At 35.7% G+C, this 23,780-nt stretch overlaps 1 protein-coding gene across 4 annotated transcripts in view; it reads left to right on the top strand.

The window, feature by feature from the left end:
* BLVRA (biliverdin reductase A) overlaps nucleotides 1-23,780 on the top strand; it is an 84,899-nt gene that overhangs the window by 46,992 nt on the left and 14,127 nt on the right. For all 4 annotated transcript variants that reach the window (XM_011386355.2, XM_023526593.1, XM_011386354.2 and 1 more), the window contains 2 exons: nucleotides 35-154; nucleotides 6,310-6,407. In XM_011386355.2, the coding sequence (XP_011384657.1) occupies nucleotides 35-154; nucleotides 6,310-6,407 (218 nt within the window). The remainder of the gene's footprint in view (nucleotides 1-34; nucleotides 155-6,309; nucleotides 6,408-23,780) is intronic.

The raw sequence follows: 23,780 nt of genomic DNA, 5'->3' as shown, positions 1-23,780 counted from the left end.
TTTTAAGTTCTATTTCTTTGTTGTTCTCAAATAGACGAGAGCTCAAGTATATTGATGAAGTACAGCAGATTTCTTTGGAAGATGCTCTTTCCAGCCAAGAGGTTGAAGTTGCTTATATTTGCAGTGAAAGCACGAGCCATGAGGACTACATCAGGTGGGTTTTCAATGTAAGCAGACCTTACCTTGCACAGTAGTGCAGGACTGTAAAAATGACTGGGCAAGCCGAAGTCTCGCAAAGGGGTCCTAATAATTAGTGGGAAAAATTCTAATGGATCTGTGACCTTTAAAATTGTCAAAATATTAAAAACTCTCACTATTGGTTATAAATGTATAAGGAAATGAAAAATATAATAAAGCTAATATTTAGTACACTGCAATTCGAAACATTAAGAATTAAAGTGTTTTATTTATTTGTAAAATATTTATCAAGAATAATTTGAACAGTCTTTGCCTTCTTCTCATCATACAACTTAGGATATAGAGCCAGCATCTTTTCTGTGCCTTAGCAAATTATCATCGTCCTTTCTAAGTTTGGATCGGCTTCTAATATTTTATTCTTTGAACATTCAATATTGTGAAATATCTCTGAGAGTTCCTTTAATAAGTGTTTTTTTCTATAATGTAAGTGAGGAGGTTGCGATGGCATCAGAGAGGGAAGATGACGTTGTTTTTAAAGCAAAGTAAGTGAGGTGTCCCCCTCCTCCATCTTTGAATGAAAAGCCTAGAGCCCTTCAAGCATTTACTGGGTTGAGCCTGGAAAAAGGAGCCCCATGTATGACATGGCAGCTAATAAGACTGTGCCAGCTGCCTCCCTGAATATAAGCTTACCTTCTAGGTTCTTACATATAGCTGCTAATATCATCATACTGATCCTCAGTCATAAACTACTCCCTCTTTATCATGCCGACTGCTGTGTGGACAGAAACACCTTGCTTTGGTTTCCCGTAATCTTCTTAGGTACCAGAGTGTGTTTTCTTTAAAAAGTGATAATGTAATTCCCATGCTTATACAGTTGACCCTTGAACAACACAGGTTTGAACTGTACCAGTCCACTTATACATGGATTTCTTAAATAAATAAATTGGAAAATTTGGGGGAGGATTTGAGACAATTTGAAAAAACTTACAGATAAACTGTGTAGCCTAGACATACCAGAAAATTAAGGAAAAGTTAGGTATGTCATAAATGCTATATGACATACCTAAATATATGTAGATAGTAGTCTATTTTATCATTTACTACTATAAAATATACACAAATCTATTATAAAAGTCAAAAGTTATCAAAACATATACACAAATCTATTATAGGTGGTACATGGTACCATTTGCAATCGAGAGAAATGTAAACAAATGTAAAGATGCAGTATTAAATCATAACTGCATAGAATTAACTGTAGTATATACAGTATTACTATAATAATTTTTTAGCCACTTCGTGTTACTTTTGAAGTGAGTGCAAGTATTGTAAGTATCCACTTAAAACACTGTGTGATGCCAATCATCTCTATGTGAGCTGTTTGTCTCTCTAGTAAAGTCCATATCACAGTAAAAGGTGATCCCTCTTGAAGTAAACTGGAAATGGGCAGCCAAAACCCAGATGTGGCAGCTGAGAATTGAGAGGATTCTCTCAGCTGCGCAGGTCCCATCCTTGAGAAGTGAGAGACTCCAACCCCAGACCAGGCTCCCCAGCTCAGGAAAAGGAGCCCCTATGAAGTCTAGCTGTGAAAAACAGTGGGGATTATAACCATCCGGGTGAGGTGGAAGGCTGCTAGAAACCCAGGTGTCCTTTTAGAGGGCCAGCACACAGACTCATTTCCTCGAAGGAACTCACCCTGAGCTCAAGTAGGGGAATGTCACCAGAGACATGTGGGGAGAGGATGAGTGGCCTCAGGGCAAGGATAAGAGAGATGGTCACCATTGTCCCTGTGTGGAACCCTGCTCCTGTGGGGACTGCATAAGTACCAACTTTCTTGTGATGATCCCTTCCCTAAAATAGCTAAATCTAAATCTGCATTGGCCTGGTGAACTCTGCTCACTCTACCCTGGTGACTCCCTCGCCCACTCAACTCAAACACCTGCCAGAGGCTTTTTCAGCAGCTAGTAGCTGGCTTCAGTGCTCAAGCCATATGAAGCCCTTTCAGTCGTAATAAACCGGCCACAGTTTGCACACCACTGGAGGCATTTTTTTGGTCAGCTGCCAGCTCTTGCCAGTACTGTAGTCTTTCTCAGGCAACTATCAAAGATTGGTAAGCCCCAGACAGACAATGGCTGGCCTTGTGCTCTGAGCCTTATACTGAGTAGCTCCAGACTCAGCAGAGGCGCCCAACCTGAATATGCATCAACCTGGTGAACACCACTCTCTCTACCCTGGTGACTCCCTGGAACCCCACCCTACTCAACTCGCACACCTCTGGAGGCACTGTTCGTGATTGGCAGCCAGCTCATCCCAGCATACTGAAGGAGGCTCTGTCAATAGGTAGTTGCCAGCCTTGGCTCAAGCACCATAGGAGGCTCTTCCAGCAGTGACTAGCCGGCCTTGGCTCATGCTCCACAAGGAGACTCTTTCAGCAGCAAACAACTGGCCTTAATTTGCATGTCACAGGAAGCATTTTCACAACCAGCAGCCAGCCTTTAGCCTGTACTACAGTATATCTTGGAGAATTCTTGGGGTTACCTGGCCTAGGCAGACCATGGCTGGCCTCAGTGTGCTTTGAGCCTTTTGCTGAGTAGCTCCAGGCTTAGCACTGGCACCAAATCTGAATCTTCATTAACTTGGTGAACAGTACTTGTCCCAACCTGGTGACTCCCTGAGATCCTGCTTCACCCAGCTCACATATAGCATGAGGCTCTTTTACTGGCTGAGGCTTACAGCTAGCTGGCAGGTGGCAGCAGGCTTTGGGATGCCCTGGGCCTTTTGTGGAGCTACCCCAGCCTGGTACTGGTGGCAGCTGGCCTTGGTTCATAGCATGACCTTTCCCATGATCCTCCAGGTCAAGGCAGAGAACAGTCAACCTTAGATAGCTTTACAGCTCCTACCAGGTAAGCATGGACCATTCATAGGCAGCGGCTGACCTTGACCTACATGAGAGCCACTCCTAAAGGCCCCCAAAGCAACAGACCTGGAAGACAGCTTCAGATTACAACAGAGTCCACCTGATTAGCCCCACTGTGGCCTAGCCAAAGGGGATTCTCAACAGGTACCAGAACCTGCTGAGGCTAATCCCCCTCTGGAGGCTAAGACCCCACACAGCAGCTCATGAGCTGTGGATGTGGCCAAACCACACAGCCAGTGAGGCTGAGGGTGAGCCCTACCTACCGACATACCAATAGCAAAGGAAATCAACAAAATGAAAAGCCAGCCTACTGAATGGAAGAAGATATTTGCCTATGATACATCTGATAAGGAGGTAATACTCAAAATTTATAAAGAACTCATACAACTCCACACCAAAAAAAAAAAAAAAAGAAAGAAAAAGAAAAGAAAAACTTCAGTTAAAAAATTGTCAAAGGACTTGAACAGATATTTCTCCAAAGAGGATATACAGATGGCCAATATACATGAAATGATGTTCAATGTCATGAATATTCAAAGAAATGCAAATTAAAACCACAATTAAATATCACCTCATACCTGTCAGGATGACCATCAACAATAAATCAAACAAATGTTGGCAAGGATGTGGAGATAAAGGAATCCTCATGCCCTGTTACTGAGTTTGCAAATTGGTGCAGCTAGCTGCTATAGGAAACAGTTTGGAGGTTTCTCAAAAAATTAAAAATAGAACTACCTTATGATCTATCAATTCCACTCCTAGGTATTTATCCAAAGAAATCCAGAACACTAATTTTAAAAGATATATGCACCTTTAAGTTCAGTACAGCACTAGTTACAATTGCCAAGATATGGAAGCACCCTAAGTACCCACTGACAATCGGATAAAGAAGTGGTATATATATATACAATGGTGTATTACTCATCCATTAAAAAAAAAAAAAAAAGAATGAAATCTTACTATTTGCAACAACATAGATGGACCTAGAGGATATAATGCCAAGTGAATTAAGACTGAGAAAGACAAATACCAAATGATGTCACTTCTGTGAAATCTAAAGAAGAAAATAAATGAACACACAAAACAGAAACAAAGGCATACATACAGAGAACACGCTGATGGTTGACAGGTGGGAGGGGATTAGGATATGGGTAAAAAGAGTGAAGGGATTAGGGAGTAGAGATTGGCAGTTACAACATAGCCATGAAATGTATAGCATAGGGAATATAGTCAATAATATAATAACTATATAGTGCCAGGTGAGTTCTAGACTAATTTGGGAGATAACTTCCTAAATTATATCAATGTCGAACTACTATGATGTACACTTGAAAGTCATATAAAATAATATTGAATGTCAACTATAATTTAAAAAATAAAGTAAATAAAAGTTTTAAAATGATCCATCTTTGTTCTCATGTATTTTTCATCATGTATAGTGTGATAATGTAAACCTTGACTAACACCTTTGGACTCTTACAAAGTGCCATTAGTGATGCCGGAAGTGCTCCCAAGAGTCTGAGGAAAGATAGGACATAACAAGAAAAATTTGAATTGCTTGATATATACTTTAGATTGAGAGCTGTCTGCAGTAGCCTGCCATTTTTTAATTAATCCAACATAAAAACCATTGTGGAAGAAAAATTTGTGAAGATGCTGCTGCACCTATGCCAGCAGGTGTGAAAATCTTACACTTTATGTGAAATACCTTTTTATCATTTATTGAGTGTGCAGGATTATTATAGGAAAGGCAAACCCATTGACTCAAAATGCTTTGAGAAACAGCAAAGTTATTATATGGCAACTTAAAGGAAAAGGAATGTGAAGGATCTAAAGCTGGAGAATTTAATGCCAGAAAAGGAAGATTTGATAAATTTAGAAAGAGTTTGGCTTAATATATGTCAGGATAACAAGAGAAGCAGCTTCTGACAACCAAGAGGTAGCAGATGTTCTGAGATGCCATCAAGAAAATTACAATCACAGAGGAGAAAAATACCTACCTGAAAAGGTTTTTAAGGCAGATGAAAGTTTTGGGGGAAAAAAGTGCCACAAAGGACATTATTAGTAAAAGAGAGAGAAGTGAGCACTAGGATTTAAGGCAGAAAGGGATAGGCTAACTCTCCTGATTTGTCCAATTGCAGCCCGGTTTATGATCAGGACTTACTCATCTATAAAGCTGCTAAGCCCTAAGCCTAGAAGGGAAAAGATAAATATCAGCTACCAGTCTTTTGATCGTACAACAAGATGGTTTGAACAGCAAGAACCCTTTTTCTGGATTGGTTCCATTGATGTCCCTGAGTCAAGTACACTTGCCATTAATGAACTACATTTTAAAATTCTTTTGATTTTCAGCAATGCCTCTGGCCATGAGTTAAACTCCATGAGTTCAACACCAAAGGCATCATTGTAGTCTACTTGCCCCCAAACACAGTGTCTCTACTTCAGCCTCTAGATCAGGAGTCATAAGGGAAATACCTTACAGTATTGTACTGTATTTATCGAATCTTTAAGTTTACATCACCTATATACAAGATAAATTATCTGTCAGTACCTATATCAATATTATCTTATATGATAGAAAATACTGTTGATGTTATATGTACTACTAACACGAGACATCAAAAATGAAAATATAATGTGAAAAATCCATATTTATTTACAGGTATAATGATTCATGCATTGATAACAAAGAAGCAATATGATTGGTTCACTTGTTATTGATAAGGCTTCCAGTCAATAATAGGCTATTAGTAGTTAAGTTTTGGGAGAGTCAAAGGTTATATGCCGATTTTCAACTGTGTGGGAGGTCGGTGCCTCTAACCTCCACATTGTTCAGAGGTCAACTATAAATGTTTATATCCTGGAATATCTAGCAGAGCTAGCTGTCATGGGTTTTATAGTCTTTATTTATAGTTATCATGTGGTAACAGGCAACTTACCTGTTAATGTGTCTTTATTGCTCCTCCAGAATAACTGGTAAATAGTACCTAGTTGAATATGTGTGAATATGAGTGGATGAATAAGTGAATGTTCAAATTAATGTATAACTAGAAAGTCATTCTCTTTACAGTATAGTAGAAAATAATATGTGGTATAATTCTTCTTCATCCTCTGGCCTTGACTCTCACCTGCATGACACAGTTATACACAGAGACTTTTATTCATTTATAGTGTTCTTTACACTGTCTTGCAGGACATTTTAGTGAAGTTTATTTGAAGTGTATTTTCTCTCTACTTACCTCTTTTTCCCATAGGCAGTTCCTTAATGCAGGCAAGCATGTCCTTGTGGAATACCCCATGACTCTGTCTCGAGCAGCAGCTCAGGACTTGTGGGAGCTGGCGGAACAGAAAGGTAATGTATGTTCTGTCTGTCGAGAACACAGACTCTCTTTTAAGAGTTGCTGCATCTAAGATTTCTGTGGTATCATCTTTATGCCTTTAAAGTTTAATTCTGTGTCAGATATATTAGTGGTTCTAAGGGGTTCCAGTCCTTTTCCCTTTCAATACTGTAGGCACATAATAGGGGTTGTGTGGAGAACCAACAGGATAGAGGGCTGGGTGGTAATTTGCAAACTTTTGTTTGAGACTTACCAGCTCCTTTTACTCTAATTAAAATATGAATTAGTTTCTACCTATGCTAGTACCATATTATTTTAGTTATATTCATGTGATATTTGCTAATGGAAAAAATGCCCAGATCAGTGTAATTAGTTGTTTTATAGGCATATTTATAGTTTTTGTTGTTTCTTAAGAGGAATACTATTTATTAAATATTTTTTATATTCCAGAAACTTGGGGACTCTGATAAGCACTGCATATGTTATTTTGCTTAATTGTCCTAGAAATCCTTAGAGATAGGTATTTTCTCTAGCTTATGTATGTCTCACAGATTTCTTGCCAATTCATGGCTCAGAGTAGATAAATAATTTATGCCAGGTCACAAAGCTAGTAACAAAACTGCTAAATGGGAGATGGAGATTTAAATTAAGTCCTTAAGGACTCTGAAGTCCACATTTGTTCCTCTGAATCATCTTACCCTCCAAAGATTTTTATAGTAACTGGACAAGTCTCTTTATGGAGACAACTAGAATTAACTGGAATGTTTAGGGATTAAAGGAGCTAGTTATGAAATTAAAATCACACTCTTTTTTCTTTTCAACATTTTCTGTTGAAAATATTTAATATATGAACAAAATATGGTGAACAATTATAATGAAAATCACTAAAGAAAGAACCTTGTGGTTATTACCAATGTAGACGGATCACACTTTATAAAATTCTTGATTGTCTTTCTCTAGCACTGGGCTGTGCCTTCTGGAGGACGGAGCCCATCTTTCCCCTCTGTAGCTCTAGCAGGTAAACTTAAAAGTCATCCTAGGCATTCAGTAGATGTTTGTTGAATGAAAAGACGGATGAATTACTATTGAAGTGAGTGAGAGGATTGAGGAGCTTTGGGACTGTTACCTTTTTACAGTATTTCTCATGGCACACATGTCCATGAACGAAGTACAAGATTCTACAATATGTCCCACAGATTTCCTGCTAATTGCAAAGAAAAAAAAATGATTCTTTGCAATGAAGAGCTCTGCTGTTACCATCCTAACCAAATGATTTATAATGTAAATCATTCTGACATTATAAGCCATCTGGTGTGACGTATATGGCATCGATCATATAATTGAGATTTAAACTAAACTTTCACTTCATAGGAAACATAGGATGAAGGAACAAATTAAATTATGCCAATAAAAAAAAATCAAGCAATCTAAAATGTAGAATTCTCTACAAGATAGTAGGCTAAGTTTCTTCGGAAAGATAATGTCCTGCGCATAGTGACTTCCTTCCAAAAAATAGAATGTGGAAAGGAGGGAAGGAGAATAACTTTACACTGAAGAAACTAGACAAACACTACCTAAGCCAGGTGATCAACATCAACATCAACAGCAATGCCATGTCAATAAAATGCACCTTTGATGTGATGTGATGAGAATGGCCCATTATTTCTTGTTTTCCTTTCTAATATATATAACTCCAGTCTGAGAAAAAAACATCAGAAAAATCCGAGTTGAGGGTCATTCTACAAAATACACGACCAGTACTCTTTAAAATTGTCAAGGTCATGAAAGAACAAGGAAAGTTTTATAAACTTTCCAACTCAGCAGACTAAGGAAACATAATGACTAAGTGTAATATAGTATCTTGAAACAGAAAAAGCACACTAGGTAAAAACTAAGGACATTTGAAAAAAAAAAAAAATGGACCTTAGTTAACTTTTTTAAATGAGAGAAAAAGAGAAACAAAATATGAAGGATCAGTGTTATATTGGAGCATCGATATTAGATTCTTAAGCAAACATAATCTGGGTGGATATGTACGGATTGCAAATGGCTTTTAAAAAGAAAAAATGTCCTTAAAAATGAAAATGACCTTTATTCTTTAGTCAAGTATTCATAACTCCTACTAGAACAATCATTAAACAGGTTTTACATAATAGTTAACTTTATGTATGAGCCATCTTGCATGATGATAGGGATAACAAAAAGATGACCCTTGTCCTCCAGGAGCCCACATTGCCAAATGTTCGCAACTAGCAGTATTAACTTGCCTGCTGAAAGTAAATTTTAAAGGTAACTATAGCATTTACATTGTAGCCTAGGAACTAATAATCTTAATGGGGCATACCTAAATATTATATCATTTTGGATGGCAAAATTATGGATACTTTGGGAGCAGTGTCAGCAAGGTGGTAGAATAAGAAGCCCTAGGACCTCATTTGCCCATGGAGACATTGAGTGAACAATTCATAGACCAAAATGCCTTAGTGAGAACTTCAGAAACTAGTTAAGTGATTGCAGCACCCCAGGCAAGTACAAAGCCAATGAGAGATGCATTGAAGTGGATAAGAAAGTTCATTGCATTTGTTTTTCATATTGCTTTGAAACACCGTCACAGGATGGTCTGATCAATAGAAAATTCCTAACTCTTCACTTTTGCCTTGGGGGATTAGAGAAGAAGAGAATGGAATGTATGTGTAATGTTCTGGATTTTCAGGAGGCTGCTTGAGGGACTGGTTTCTGTCTTTAATGACTTGGAGTGCTAAAGGAAATGGTTGTATTCTTTAGATGCCAATTTGGGGACTGTTAAGAACAAGGTGAATACTGTGGCTTGAGACAGCACTAGAGAAGCTGCAGTACTGCAAATAGACACCAGGGGGAGCAAGGGATTACAGGTTCTTGAGAACAGGGGCAAGCCTCTTTAGTTTAGAAATTATACATGTAAACCCAGGGATGACATATTCTCAGAAAAAGTTTCATAGTCCCCCCAGAATTTCTTGCCTGGCTAAGTGGTGAAGGTCTCCTTTACAAAGCTACTCTGTAAAGACTAGGAGAGGTGGCTGTTTTTTCCAATATTCAAATCTCAACAAATACAAAAGAAGCTACGGAGGAAAAAAAGGGACAAAATAGCTGCAAGAATATACAGACGATAGTTCACAAAATGCATTAATAAGTCCTTTTCTATCAGAAATTCAAGTGTAATGGATTAAACTCCCCAATCAAAAGACATAGATTGTCCCAATGGATAAAAAGAAGGTCCAACTATATACTATCTATAAGAGACTTTAGATATAAAGACACACATGGACTAAAAGTGAAAGGATGGGAAAAGATATTTCTTGAAAATGTTAGAAGAGAAAAAAGATGGCCATACTTTTATCAAAAAAAAATAGGCGTTAAGTCAAAAAGTGTCATAAAAGATAAAGAACATTATATAATGATAAAAGTTAGGGTCATTCACCTAACATCCGTTCTCAGATAAGGGTACCTAATATCAGAGCTGCCAAATATGTGAAGCAAATATTCACAGAGATGGGGCACAAAAGTAGGAGGAGACTTTAATACTCCACTTTCAGTAATAGATAAGAAAAGTAGATGGAAGGTCAATAAGGGAAACAGAGGACTTGAACAACATAAACCATTTGAACCTTACAAATATATACAGATCACACCATCTCATAACAGAAGAGTACACATTCTTCTCAAGTGCACATGGATCATTTTCCAGGATAGATCACATATAGGCTATAAGAAGTCTTAACAAATTTAAGATCGAAATCATCCCAAGTATCTTTTCTAACACAATGAAATGAAACTAGAAATCAACAGCAGAAGAAAAACTAGAAAAATCCACAAATGTGAAAATTAAACAACACACTCTTAAATAGCCAATGGGTGGAGGAAAAAATTACAAAAATTAGAAAATTAGAAATTAGAAAATATCTTGAAAAAATGAAAGTACAAATACCAAAACTTAGGGATATAGTAAAAGCACTACTAGGACAGAAGTTTATAGTGGTAAATACATTAAAGAGAAATAAAAGTCTCAAGTCAGTATCCTAACTTTATACCTCAAAGAACTCGAAGAAGACCAAACTAAATAAAAAGTGATCAGAAAAAAAAAAAAATAACGATTAGAATAGAAATAAATGAAATAGAGTATAGAAAAACAATAGACAAAAATGAAAGAGACTAATGGTTTTTAAGAAGATCAGCAAAATTGACAAATCATTAGATTAGGAAGAAAGGAGAAGACTCAAATAAATAAAATGAAATTAAATAATAAAGAAATGAAAGAAGAGACATTACAACAGATACCATAGAAATAAATGGATTATAAGAGACTACTGTGAACAATCATACTCCAGCAATTAGATAACCTAGAAGAAATGGATAAATTCCTGCATATAAAAGTCAATGAATGTAATACACAACAACAGAATAGAGGACAAAACCCACACAACCATCTCAACTGATACAGAAAAAGCATTTGGCAAAATTCAACACCCTTTTATGACAAAAAACAATAAAACTAGGAATAAAAGGAAACTATCTCATAATATAGGCCATCATACTCAATGATGAAACACTGAAATCATTAACATCAGGAAACAAAGTAAGGATGCCCACTTTCACCACTTCTATTAACATGGTACTGCAAGTCGTATTCAGAGCTATCAGAGAAGAAGAAGAAATACAAGATATCCAAATCAGAAATAAAGAAGTGAAATTGTCTTTGTGTTCAGATTATATTCTCATATATAGATAGCCCTAAGACTCTACCAAAAAACTCAGAATACACAAATTCAGTAAAGTTGCAGGATATAAAACCAACATATAGAAATCAGCTGTGTTTCTATATACTGACAACAAATAATCTGAAAGAGAAATTATGAAAGCAATTCTATTGACAGTAGCATCAAAAAGGAGAAAATACTTGAGAACTGGAAACACTTCCTGTGTTCATGGGTTGAATGACTTAATAGCATTAAAATGTCCATACTATCCAAAGCTATCTATAGATTCAGTACAATCCCTATCCAGATATCAATGACATTTTTTTTTGCAGAAATAGAAAATATCACCCCCAAATTTATGTGGAATCTCAAGAGACCTCTAATAGCCAAAATAATGTTAATAAGAATAAAGAAATAGGTGGGAGTCCTTACATTTCCTGATTTCAAAACATATCACTAAGCTATAGTAATGAAAACAGTGTGGTACTCACATGAACACGTAGTGGAATAGAATAGAATAGGGAGCCCAGAAATAAACCCTTGTATATGGTCAAATGATCTTTGATAAGGGTGCCAAGACCACACAATGGGGGAATGGACAGTCTCTTCAATATATAGTGTTGGAAAAGTGGATATCTATGTGTATAAGAATGATGCTGTATCCTTACCTTACATCATATTAACTTAAACATGATTAAAGATCTAAATGTAAGACTTAAAACTATAAACCTCCTAGAAGAAAACATATGTAAAAGGTTTCTGGACATTGGCTATGGCAGTGATTTTTTGAATGTAACATCAAAAGCACAGGCAACAAAAACAAAAATAGATAAGTGAGATTTTGCACTCAATAAAATTTCTGATTAGCAAATAATTAACAGAGTGAAAAGGCAACCTACAGAAGGGGAGAATATATTTGTAAATCATATATCTGATAAGAGATTAACATCCAGAATGTATAAAGAACTCTTAACCACTCAACAACAGCAACAAAAATAACCTGATTAAAAATTATGCAAAAGGTGTACAAATGGCTAACAGTCATATGAAAATATGCTCAGTATCACTATGATTAGAGAAACGTAAGTCACAATCACAATGATATATCTCATTAAACTCATTAGGATGGCCACTATTTAGCAAAAACACAGAAAATAACAATTGTTAGTGAGGATGCGGAAAAATTGGAACCCTTGTGCAATAATGGTGGGAATATAAAATAGTGTAGCCACTATGGAAAATATTATAGAGGTTCCTGAAAAAATTACAAATAGAATAAACATATAATCCAGCAATCCCACTTCTGGGTATATACTGAAAAGAATGAAAGGATCTGGATGCATACTCATGTTCATAACACATTATTCACAATAACCAAGAGGTGTAGGCAACCCAAATGTTCATTGATAGATGAGTGGATAAAGAAAATGTACAATAGAATATCTTTCAGCCTTAAGAAAGGAGGAAATCCTGTTACAAACTACAGCATGGAAGAACCTTGAGGTCATTATAATAAGTGAGATAAGCCAGTCACAGAAAGACGAAGTATTTAGAGTAGGCAAATGCATAGAAACAATATAGAATGGTGGTTGCTGGGGGATAAGGGGAGGTGGATTTGGAGAGCTCTTGTTCAGTGGGAATAGAGTTTCAGTTTTGCAAGATGAAAACGTTCTATAGATCTTTTGTACAATAGAGTGAATTTAGTTAACACTACTGGACTGTATACTTTAAAATTGTTAATATGGTAAATTTTATGTTTTATGGTTTTACTACAGCTAAACTAAATAAGTTTAAAAGAGTGAGGGCAGTAAAAGTTGAAGAGAGAGGATTTTAACTCAAGTGGAATGGCTCCAGATGCAACATTATTAAAAGCTATTTGGAAGTCAAAATATCTAAGAACAGTAAAAAGTTCAAATCTTTTGTAAATCTTATTTTATAGATGTATGAGAAAAAACTTTTTGTACAGAAGTATTTATGCCTACATTATACAAGCAAATAAAAGGTGAACAAATTGGGTATTCAATAGTAAGAGAATGGTTAATGATTAATTGTGGTATATTCATCAGGTGGAATACTGTGCAGGCTCTAAAAATCATGAAGATTCTTATCGTCATAAGAGAAGGTACATTATACATAGCTAAGTTCAAAATGAAAATTACAAATCTGTATAGCATTTTTAAGAAAAATACAAATGTATGGACAATTTGTTTAGTAGTAGTTATTAGGTGATTTTATTTTTTCGTATGTTATGTATTTTCGTGTTTTCTGTAATGAGCATAATTTGCTTTATAATAGTAAAGCAAATAGAAATATCAAATAAAACAAATCATTAAAAATATCGAGAAGCATGGCAGAGTGAGGGATCGCCTCAGATTTCTCCCCTTGAAATAAAAATAAGCTGAATATATAAAACTCAGCAAATAACACCCAACTTGCACATAAGCACATCTAAGAGATCTGTTAATCAGAGCTTCAAAAGGTCAGAACCCCGCAAGTCTGGGGGGTATATTAGGAGGAATAAAGAAGCTGCCATATGCAGCTGGAGCTCCTGCAGAAGTAGGGAGAAGTTGTGGCTGTTTCCCCAAACAGCCCTGCCTGAGGGATCACAGTGTTCTACACAGCAGAGCCCAGGGATCAGGGCAGAAATCAGAGCAGGAACTAGTGCAGAGGGGCAACAGCTGTGTCTTAGCAGCCACCACTGCCAAGTAGGAGACTGAGATATGGACCCTGACAGTGCACCCCGCCCCCGCCCCCCGCCACATCAACCCAGCGCACACCCTCCTCCCACTCCATATTCTCCCAGATTTAGCACTATGGAGCCTCAGGGAAATTTGTACAACTAGTACAGAAACATAAACCACGGCTGGTACCACAGACAGGTGCTGGGACCAAGGAGCTCAGATCATGGATCGAATATATAGTATGTTTGGGGAAAAGAAAAAAGAAAAAAAAATTCTTAGCCTCAAAGGAGATATCCAAGAGCTTGGACACTACATACTAGAAATCAAAAGCAACCCCCCTTCTTATCATCTGATTAAAGAGACTTTGTATAATCATCTTTTTCAGGGGAAAAAAAAGCAGAGTACACACCAATTAATGCCCAGGTGGAGAAATAATTCATCAAACACCATGAATAAACAAGGTTACAAGGCAGTTCAGAAAGAAAGAGAAAAAGCTCTATAAAATAAGCTTAAAGACATGGAAATATACAATCTAAATGACAGAGAATTCAGGATTGTACTTATGAAAAACTCAATGAGATGCAAGATAAGGACAGTTCCAAGAACTGTGAATCAAGGTAGACCAGAAAAATAATTTTTTTTTTTTAGCAAGGAGATTGAAACCCTTGGGAAGAACCAAATAGAACTTCTGGAGATGAAGAACACATTAAAAGAGATGAATGAAATAGCAAGCTTGGGAAATAGAGCTGACCACATGGAGGAATACATCAGTAATATCTAAGAAAAAATCTAGGCATGACTCGGAAGGAAGAAGAGAGATCTGAGAATTAAAAAAATAGAAGAGCTATACAAGAACTATCTGACACCATCGGGAAAAGCAACATAAGAATAATGGGTATACCAGAAGGAGAAGGGAACTGAGAGCATGTTTAAACAAATAGTTGACAAGAATTTCCCAAATCTAAGGAAAGAACTGGATCTTCAAACCCAAGAATCTAAAAGAATACGCAATTATCTCAACCCCAAAAGGCCTTTATCAAGACGCATTGTACTAAAATTGTCAAAAATTACAAAGAAGGAATTCTCAGGGAAACCAAGGAAAAGAAAACAGTAACCTATAAAGAAAAACCCATCAGACTGTTTTCGGACTTGTCAGTACAAACTTTACAGGCAAGAAAGGAGTGGAACCAAATATTCAAACTATTAAGTGAAAGGAATTATCAGCCAAGAATAATATATCCAGCAAAGCTCTCCTTTAGAAATGAAGGAGAAATAAAGACCTTTACAGACCTACAAAAGTTGAGGGAATTCTCCACTACAAGGCCTACATTACATGAAATACTGGAGGGAGTTATCCCACCTGAGACAAAAGGACGAAAAATACTTAACTATTAGACAATCAACAGGCAGACAAAAGAAGGATAGTGCAACCCTTATTAAGAACAGGGTATTAGAAATTTAAACATTAAGAAGATAATTGCTATTGCATTTTAGAAATGAATTTAGAGCATACATAGGGACAATTTGAGACAACAGTAACAAAAAAGGGAGAGAGCAAAGATCCAGATTTACAAAGGGGTATGGAGATAAGGCACACACAGAGAAAATGGATATACACACACACATATACATATACTATATTTTTCATAATGGTAACCACACACCAAAGACCCAGAACTGAGATACACAAAATAAAACAAGAAGGACCAGAGGGAAAATCCACAAAACCCCACCAAATTAAAATGACAGACAGAAATGCAAGGGCAAAGAAACAGTGGAAACCAGAGCTACCAGAAGACAAAAGAAAATCTATAGGCTATAGGAAAATCTCATATTTCAACAATCACCCTAAATATAAATGGGATGAACTCAACAATAAAAAGGTATATAGTAGCAGATTGGATTAAAAAACCAGGACTCAATCATATGCTGCCTACAGGAGACACATTTCAGTTCCAAAGACAAATATAGACTTGAAAGGGTGGGAAAAAATCTAAACAAATGACATTCAAAGAAAAGTGAGTGTAGCTGTACTATATGAGACAAAACGGAGTTCAAGATAAAAACGGTAAAGAGGTACTGAAGGACACTTCATAGTGATAAAGGGAACTTTACATCAAGAAGACATAACACTTATTAATATCTATGTTCCCAATCAGGGAGCCCCAAAATATATAAAGCAATTACTAACAAAGAGAGAAACTGACAAGAACACTATAATAGAAGGGGACCTAAATACTCCACTGTCACATATGGATAGATCATTCAAGCAGAAAACGAATAAGGAAATAACATCTTTAATGATATATTAGGCCAGCTAGATATAATTGAAATATATAGAGCCTTTCATCCCAAAACATCTGCTTGTTCATTCTTCTCTAGTGCATATGGAACATTCTTAAAGATTGACCACATTTTGGAACACATAAATGGCCTCAGCAAATGTAAGAGAGTTGAATTCATACCAACCATATTCTCTGATCATAATGCTTTGAAGCTGGAGATCAACTGTAAAAAGAAAACAGGAAGAACCACAAATGCATGGAGATTAAGCTACTGAAGAATAACTGGGTCAAAGAAAAAATAAAAAGAGATCAAGAGAAATGAATGGTAATGATAGTATCAAAGCTTTTGGGACACAGCAAAAGCAGTAATAAGAGGAAAGTTCATATCATTACAGGCCTATCTCAAAAAACAAAAACGAGTCCAAATAACCTAACACTTCATCTTAAAAAACTAGAAAAGGAAGAACTAATGAAGCCTAAAGTCAGCAGAAGGAAAGAAATAATCAAAATTAGAGCAGAATTAATCGAAATAAAAAACAAACAAACAAACAAAATAAATGCAACAAAGAGCTGGTTCTTTGAGATTAATAAAATTGACAAACCCCTGGCTAGACTCACTAAAGGAAAAGAGAAAGGACACAAATAAAATCAGGGATGAAAAATCAGGAGAAATTATGGCAGACACTACAGAAATACAAAGGACTATACAAAATACTATGAAAAATTATATAACTCCAAATTTAACAACCTAGAAAAATGAACCAGTACTTAGAAAGATACAACCTTCCTAGACTGGCTCATGAAAAACCAAAAATTCTAAATAGACTGATCAGCAGTATGGAAATTGAAACAGTCATCAAAAACCTCCCAAAAAGGAAATGTCCAGGAGCAGATGGCTTCACCAGTGAATTTTACTAAACATTCAAAGAAGATTTAATACCTATCCTTCTCAAATGCTTCCAAGAAATTGAAGAAGAGGAAATACTTCCTAACTCATTTTATGAAACCAGCACTACTCTGAGAATACTTTACCCAGGAAAGCTGTTCTTCAGAAAGGAACGAGAGATAGACTCTTCTAGACAAATAAAATCTGAAGGAATTTTTCACCTCGCTTTATAAGAAATGCTAAAGGGTGTTCTTTGAACTGAACTGAAATGATGCTGACTAGTAACATGAAAATATATGAATGTATAAAATTCACTGATGAAGATCAAATTTCAAATAGAGTCAAATACAAAATACTGTAATACTGCAATGGTACTTTGTAAATCACTTTGAACTCTAGTATATAGGTTAAAAGATAAGTGTTAAAAATAACTACAGCTACAATATTTTGTAATGAATAGACACTATTAAAAGGTGTAAATTGAGACACCAGCAAAAATGGAGGGGATGAGTAAATTTGTAGATTTCTTTTATGCAATTGAAATTGCTCTCAGCTTAAAATAGACTTTTATAACTATAAGATGTATTATGAAAGTCTCATGGTAATAACAAAGAAAAAACCTATAGTATATACACAAATGATTTTTAAAAAGAATCAAAGCATACCATGACAATTATCAGCTCACAAAGAGAGCAAGAAAGGAAGAAAATATGAAACAGTACAAAAGCAATTAACAAAATGGCAATGCCTTTACCTATCAGTAATTACTCTAAACTTAAACAGTTTAAATTCTCTATTTAAAAGACATAGAATGGCTCATGGGTTAAAAAAAACAAAACAAAAAACCAATTACATGCTGCCTACGAAAGACTCACCTAAGCTTTATAACACTCACAGTGAAAGATGGAAAATATTTCATTTAAATGGAAATCAAAAGAGAGCAGGAATAGCCATACTTTAAACAAAATAGACTTTAAGTCAAACGCTTTAACAAGAAAAAAAAAAGGTCATTAGATAATGATGAAGTTATCAGTTCATTGGAGGATATAACAGTTTTACATATATACACATCAAAATACTAGCGCCAAGTTCAAGAGCACATTAAAAGGATTACAAACCATAATCTAGTGGGATTTATCCCTGGGTTGCAAGAATAGTTCGATGTATATAAATCAATAAATGTGATACACCACATAAATATAATGAAGGATAAATATAATCATCTTGATGCAAAAAAAGCATTGGACAGAATTTAACATCTTTTCATGATAAAAATTCTCAACAAACTAGGTATATATAGTAGAAATGTTTTTTACCATAATAAAGAAATGACAACCTTCATAATGGGAAAATATTTGCAAAATGTATACCTGATAAGGAGTTAATATCTAAGATACAAAGAATTCATAAAAAACAAATAACTCAATTAGAAAATGAGCAGAGGAATTAAATATACATACTTCCAAAGAAGACATACCAACGGCCAACTGATATATTAAAAGCTCAAAATTCTTAATCACCATAGAAATGAAAATCAAAACCAAAATGAGATATCATGTCACATCTGTTAGAATGAGATATGTCACATCTGTTAAAATGGCTATCATCAAGAAGACAAGCGTTGTAGAATTCAAGATGATGTAGAAGGTAGTGTATGTGCATACCTCCTCTAGTGACACCAAAAATTATAAAACTACAGAGCAACCAATACACGGAGTCACCAGAGGTCTGGCTGAACAGAAGCCCTGCAACTAGATCACCTCAAATAACAGGTCACCTCAAAACAGAAATCACTGCACAGGCTGTGGCTGAACTTGGCCTGCAACTGGCCCACCCTCCAGGTATGTGCCACAGGACACCTACTACATAAAGCCATTATACTAAGACTGGGAGACTTAGGAGCTCTACCTAATACATAGAAACAGACACAGGGAGGCAGCCAAAATGGAGAGACAAGCATGTGTCATATCAAAGAAGTGAACAAAACTCCAGGAAAAGAATTCATCGAAATTGAGACAAGCAACATACCAGATGCAGAGTTCAAAACACTGGTTATAAGGATGCTTAAGGAACTTAGGGGAAGAGTAGATGCACTCAGAACTTTAACAAAAGGACCAAAAACCAAAAACAAAACATGAAAACGGAGATAGAAAACATAATAGGAAGCCAGTCAGAAATGAAGAATACAATATCTGAGGTGAAGAGTACATTAGAGGGAGTCAACAGAGTGGATGAAATGGAGGATCTAATCAGCAATAAAGAGGATAGGTTAGCAGATGACACCCAATCATACCAGCAACAACAAAAAAAAAGAGTTCAAAAAAATGAAGAAAGTTTAAGAAGCCTTTATGACATCAAACATAGCAACATTCACATCATAGGGGTACCAGAAGAAGAGAGAGAGCAAGGAATTAAAACCTGTTTGAAGAAACAATGATGGAAAACTTCCCTAATCTGGAGAGGGAAATACAACCCCAGGAAGTTCAGAGAGTCCCAGACAAGATGAACCCAAAAAGGCCCATACCAAGACACATCATAATTAAAATGCCAAGGGTTAAATTAGAATGGTAGTTACCTGGGCTGGGAGGGAAGGGAGAATATAGTGAATTAAATCAAAAAGTACAAATTTTCAAAGAGAGAATCTTAAAAGTAGCAAGAGAAAAGCAATTATTACATATAAGGGAATGTCTATAATATTGTCAGCCGATTTCTCAACAGAAAATTTGCAGACTAGAAGGGCTTGGCACAAAATATTCAAAGTGATGAAAACCTATGACTTACAACCAAGATTACTTTACCCAACAAAGTTATCATTTAGAATTGAAGGACAGAGAAAGAGCTTCCCAGACAAAAAAAAAAAAAAAAAAGCTAAAGGAATTTGTAACTACTAAGTCAGTATTACAGAAAATGTTGGACTTCTTTAAGAAGAAAAAAATATGTATCAAACATCTAAATAAATAACGGCAACATGAAAAAAAGCCCTTGGGGGGCTTGGACACCCCTGAGGAGACATCTGGCTGCTTAGTCTTCTCCGCTTTTCTCTAGTGAGGAACCTGAGGTGAGGGGAAGGGAAGCATGGATGGGTGGGAGTGGATGCACCAGCCAGAGGGCACCTGGCTGTGGCTGAAGGAGGTGCTTTTGGAGCAGTGATAGCCAACATCTCACTTACAGTTTCCTTTTCTATGTTATAATACTCTCATGATGACTTGTACAACATCACTGTGATCTGTTTACCTCTACCCTCCGATTGCAGCCTTGGGCAATTAAGGGAGGGAATGTGCCTATAATTTGATGCAAACCTGAGTACAGATAGCCATAGCAGCAGGAGTAGATAGAGAAGGGAGGAGAAAATGATGGGGAGCCCAAGCCATCTTAGAGCTCAGAGAAAGTAGTGACACTAGCAGGCATAGGTACCTCCTCACACAGTTATTAGAAACACTGAGTGGATTTCCTGCAGATCACAGAATAGAGGCATGGATGACTTTATTGGGCTCACAAATTAAACAATTATCCTGGAAGGCTGAAAACTTTTTATACAGTTAAGTTGAGAAATTAGCATGGTTCTGGGCACATTGAATATGCTCAAAAATATTTGATAAATCGAATGCATGGGTGGATGAATAAATGAATGATAAATCAAGGAATGGAAATTTTGCTTCAAAAAAAAAAAAAAGACAAGTGTTGACAATGATGTGGACAAAAGGGAACCTTGGTGCACTGTTGGTGGGGATGCAAATTGATGCAGCCACTATGGAGAACAGTATGGTGGGTCTTCAAAAAATTAAAAAAGAACTGCTATACGATCCAGCAATTCCACTCCTAGGTATAGATCCAATGGAATTTAAATAATTTTATTGGAGTGGTATATGCACCCTCGTGTTTATTGCAGCATTGTTCACACAATAGCTTAAATGTCCTTTGATGGAGGAAAGGATAAAGAAAATGTGGCATATGTTAATACAATGTGATATTATTTGATCATGAGAAAGAAGGAAATCTTGCCATTTACAACAACATGGATGAACCTGGAGCACATTTTGCTAAAAAAGCCAGTTAGGGAAAGACAAATATCATGGTTTCATTTGTATGTAGAATCATAAAACAAACAAACAAAAACCTCATTGAAACAGAAATTAGAATGGTACTTACCTGGGCTGAGAAAGAAGGGAGAATATGGCAATGTAAGTCAGTTATAAGAATAAGTTCTGAGAATCTATTGCACATCATGGTGATTATAGTTAATAAGACAGTTGTGTATACTCGAAAGTTCCTGAGAGTAGACCTTAAGCATTCTCACCTCACACACACAAAAGTAATTAACTATATGAAATAATGTGGTGTTAAGTATCTTGATCTTGGTAATCATTTCACAATGTGTATGTGTATCAAATCAACATGTATCTGTATATAAAATCAACCTGTCATACACATTCAATATTTACAATTATATTTGTCAGTTATTCTACAATTTTAAAAAATGAAAAATTATGAGGAAATTAACATAGTTCCAGACTCCATTCACATTTTCCCAATTTTCCTAATAACAGTGTTTATAGCAAAATGATTTAGTTCAGAATCATATATAGTTTTCAGTTGGCATGTCATTTTTAAATTTTATTGATGTTATTTTTATTTATTTTTTAAATTTATTTTTTATGGTGACATTGGTTAACTACATCTGGTAGTTTCAGTGTTACGTTTTTAACAATAAGGCATATATATATATATGTGTGTGTATATATGTATATATACACACATACATGTGTATACATATATAAATATATACATACACACATGTACACATTGTGCTTTCACCTCCCATAATTAGATTTCTTTCCGTCAGCACGTATTTGACCCCTTTTACTCCATCTACCTCCCACCTTCCCCCTCCCCACTTCCCTCTGGTAACCTCTAGTCTATTGTACATGTCCATGATGGCATGTCATTTTTAACCTCTACTCTGGACAGTTCCTCAGTCTTTCCTTGGTGTTTAGAAAGATCACAGGCCAGTTATTTTGTAGAAAGTTCCTAAATTTGTGTTTGCTTGATGTTTCTTTATGATTATTTTTGGGGTATGCATTTTTCATAGAAATATAGAAGTCGTTTTGTGTTCTTTGTGTTGAGTCCTATCAGGTGCTATCCAATTTCAATTTGTCCATTACTTATGATACTATTTGGTTAAAGTGTAGACTTTTAAACAAATAAATTAGATTTAATGGGAGAGTTTACATTCCTGAAAAAAAGCAGTGGTGGGTGAAGTTTTAGGTGGGATTACAAGTCTTGTGTAAGTGGTGAGTCCAAGATGCTAGCTGGGTTCTTTCCTAGCTCTCTAGGATGTGAGCTTGGGTTTATTTCTCCTAAAGATTCTCTGAGGGCCTGTTTGATTTTTTAATATATCCACAGACAGTGAAAATATCTATTTTTCTTCTTTCCTCAAATGTGATTGAACTGTTTGGTGGACCTTGGGTAAAAAGTGTGTTAGAAATCTTAAGCATGATTATGCTTCTGTCCCAATCTACTAACTAAAATTTTCCCTCACAAAATCTCAACAAATTAGAAATTATTTTTTTCCATAGGAGGTTGAGAATGAAACGTCTCTTTCAAAAAAGGACTGAGAGAAAGATTCTTGGAAGGGAGAACATACTTGCTAGGCTTTCCAATGAAAGTTATTTTTTTTTCCCCTTGTAATTAGTGATTATGTTGTGAGGAGGTAGTTTGAAAGTTGGTAAATATCCACTATTTATCACACTTTCTGATTATTAATTTCTTAATATTAGCATGAATTTATGGCTTCCTTTTTTAATTCAATGGACTATATATTCATTTTCATTATTTGATGTTCAAATTCTTTCATATTTGGTCAATGAGGACCTCTTCATGCTGGCTCTTTGTGTCATTTTGTTATATTTCCATTATTCTCTGGGCAATTCCTTGCTTTATGATATAAAATGGTTTATGTTTATGATATGCTTTCTCTGCCCCAGCCCTGCAATTAGCCATTATTTCAAGGAGCTCTAGCTTATTTGGTGGTGAATGGTATTTTCTTATTCATTCTTTTTAAAACTGAGGTATATTTGTTTGAGGTATACAATATAATGGTTTGATATTTGTTTATATTATGAAATGATCATTACAATAAGTCTAGTTAACATTTAGCACTACACATAATTACAGTTTTATTCTTTGTTATGAAAACTCATAAGACCTACTCTCTTAGCAACTTCCAAATATACAGTACAGTACTATTTATAGTCATTATGCTATAATTACATCCCAGGTCTTATTTATTTTAAAACTGGAAGATTGTACTTTTTGACTACCTTCACCTATTTTGCCCATCTCTCAGCCCCCCACCTCTGGCAACCACTCATCTCTTCTCTGTACCTAAGAGGTTTTATGTTCCTTTTTTTAAATTAGATTTCATATATAGGTGAGATCACATAGTACTTGTCTTTCTCTGTCTGACTTACTTTACTTAGCATAATGCCCTCAAGGTCCATATTGTCTCAAATGGCAAGCTTTCCTTTTTTATGGCTAAATAATATTTCATTGTATGTATACCACATTTTTTTAATCTACTTATCTATCAGTGGGCACTTAGGTTGTTTTCATGTCTTGTCTACTGTAAATAAAGCTGCAGTGAACATAGGGGTGCATATATCTTTTGAATTAATGTTCCTGTTTCAGATAAGTATACAGAAGTGGCATTGATGGATCATATGGTAGTTCTATGTTTAGTTTTTTGAGGAAACTCCATACTGTTTTTCATAGTGGCTGTATCAATTTATAGTCCCATCAAAGG

Source organism: Pteropus vampyrus, unplaced genomic scaffold (assembly GCF_000151845.1).
Source record: "Pteropus vampyrus isolate Shadow unplaced genomic scaffold, Pvam_2.0 Scaffold1206, whole genome shotgun sequence".
NCBI classification, from domain to species: Eukaryota; Metazoa; Chordata; class Mammalia; order Chiroptera; family Pteropodidae; genus Pteropus; species Pteropus vampyrus.
This window is presented reverse-complemented; position numbering and strand designations above follow the sequence as displayed.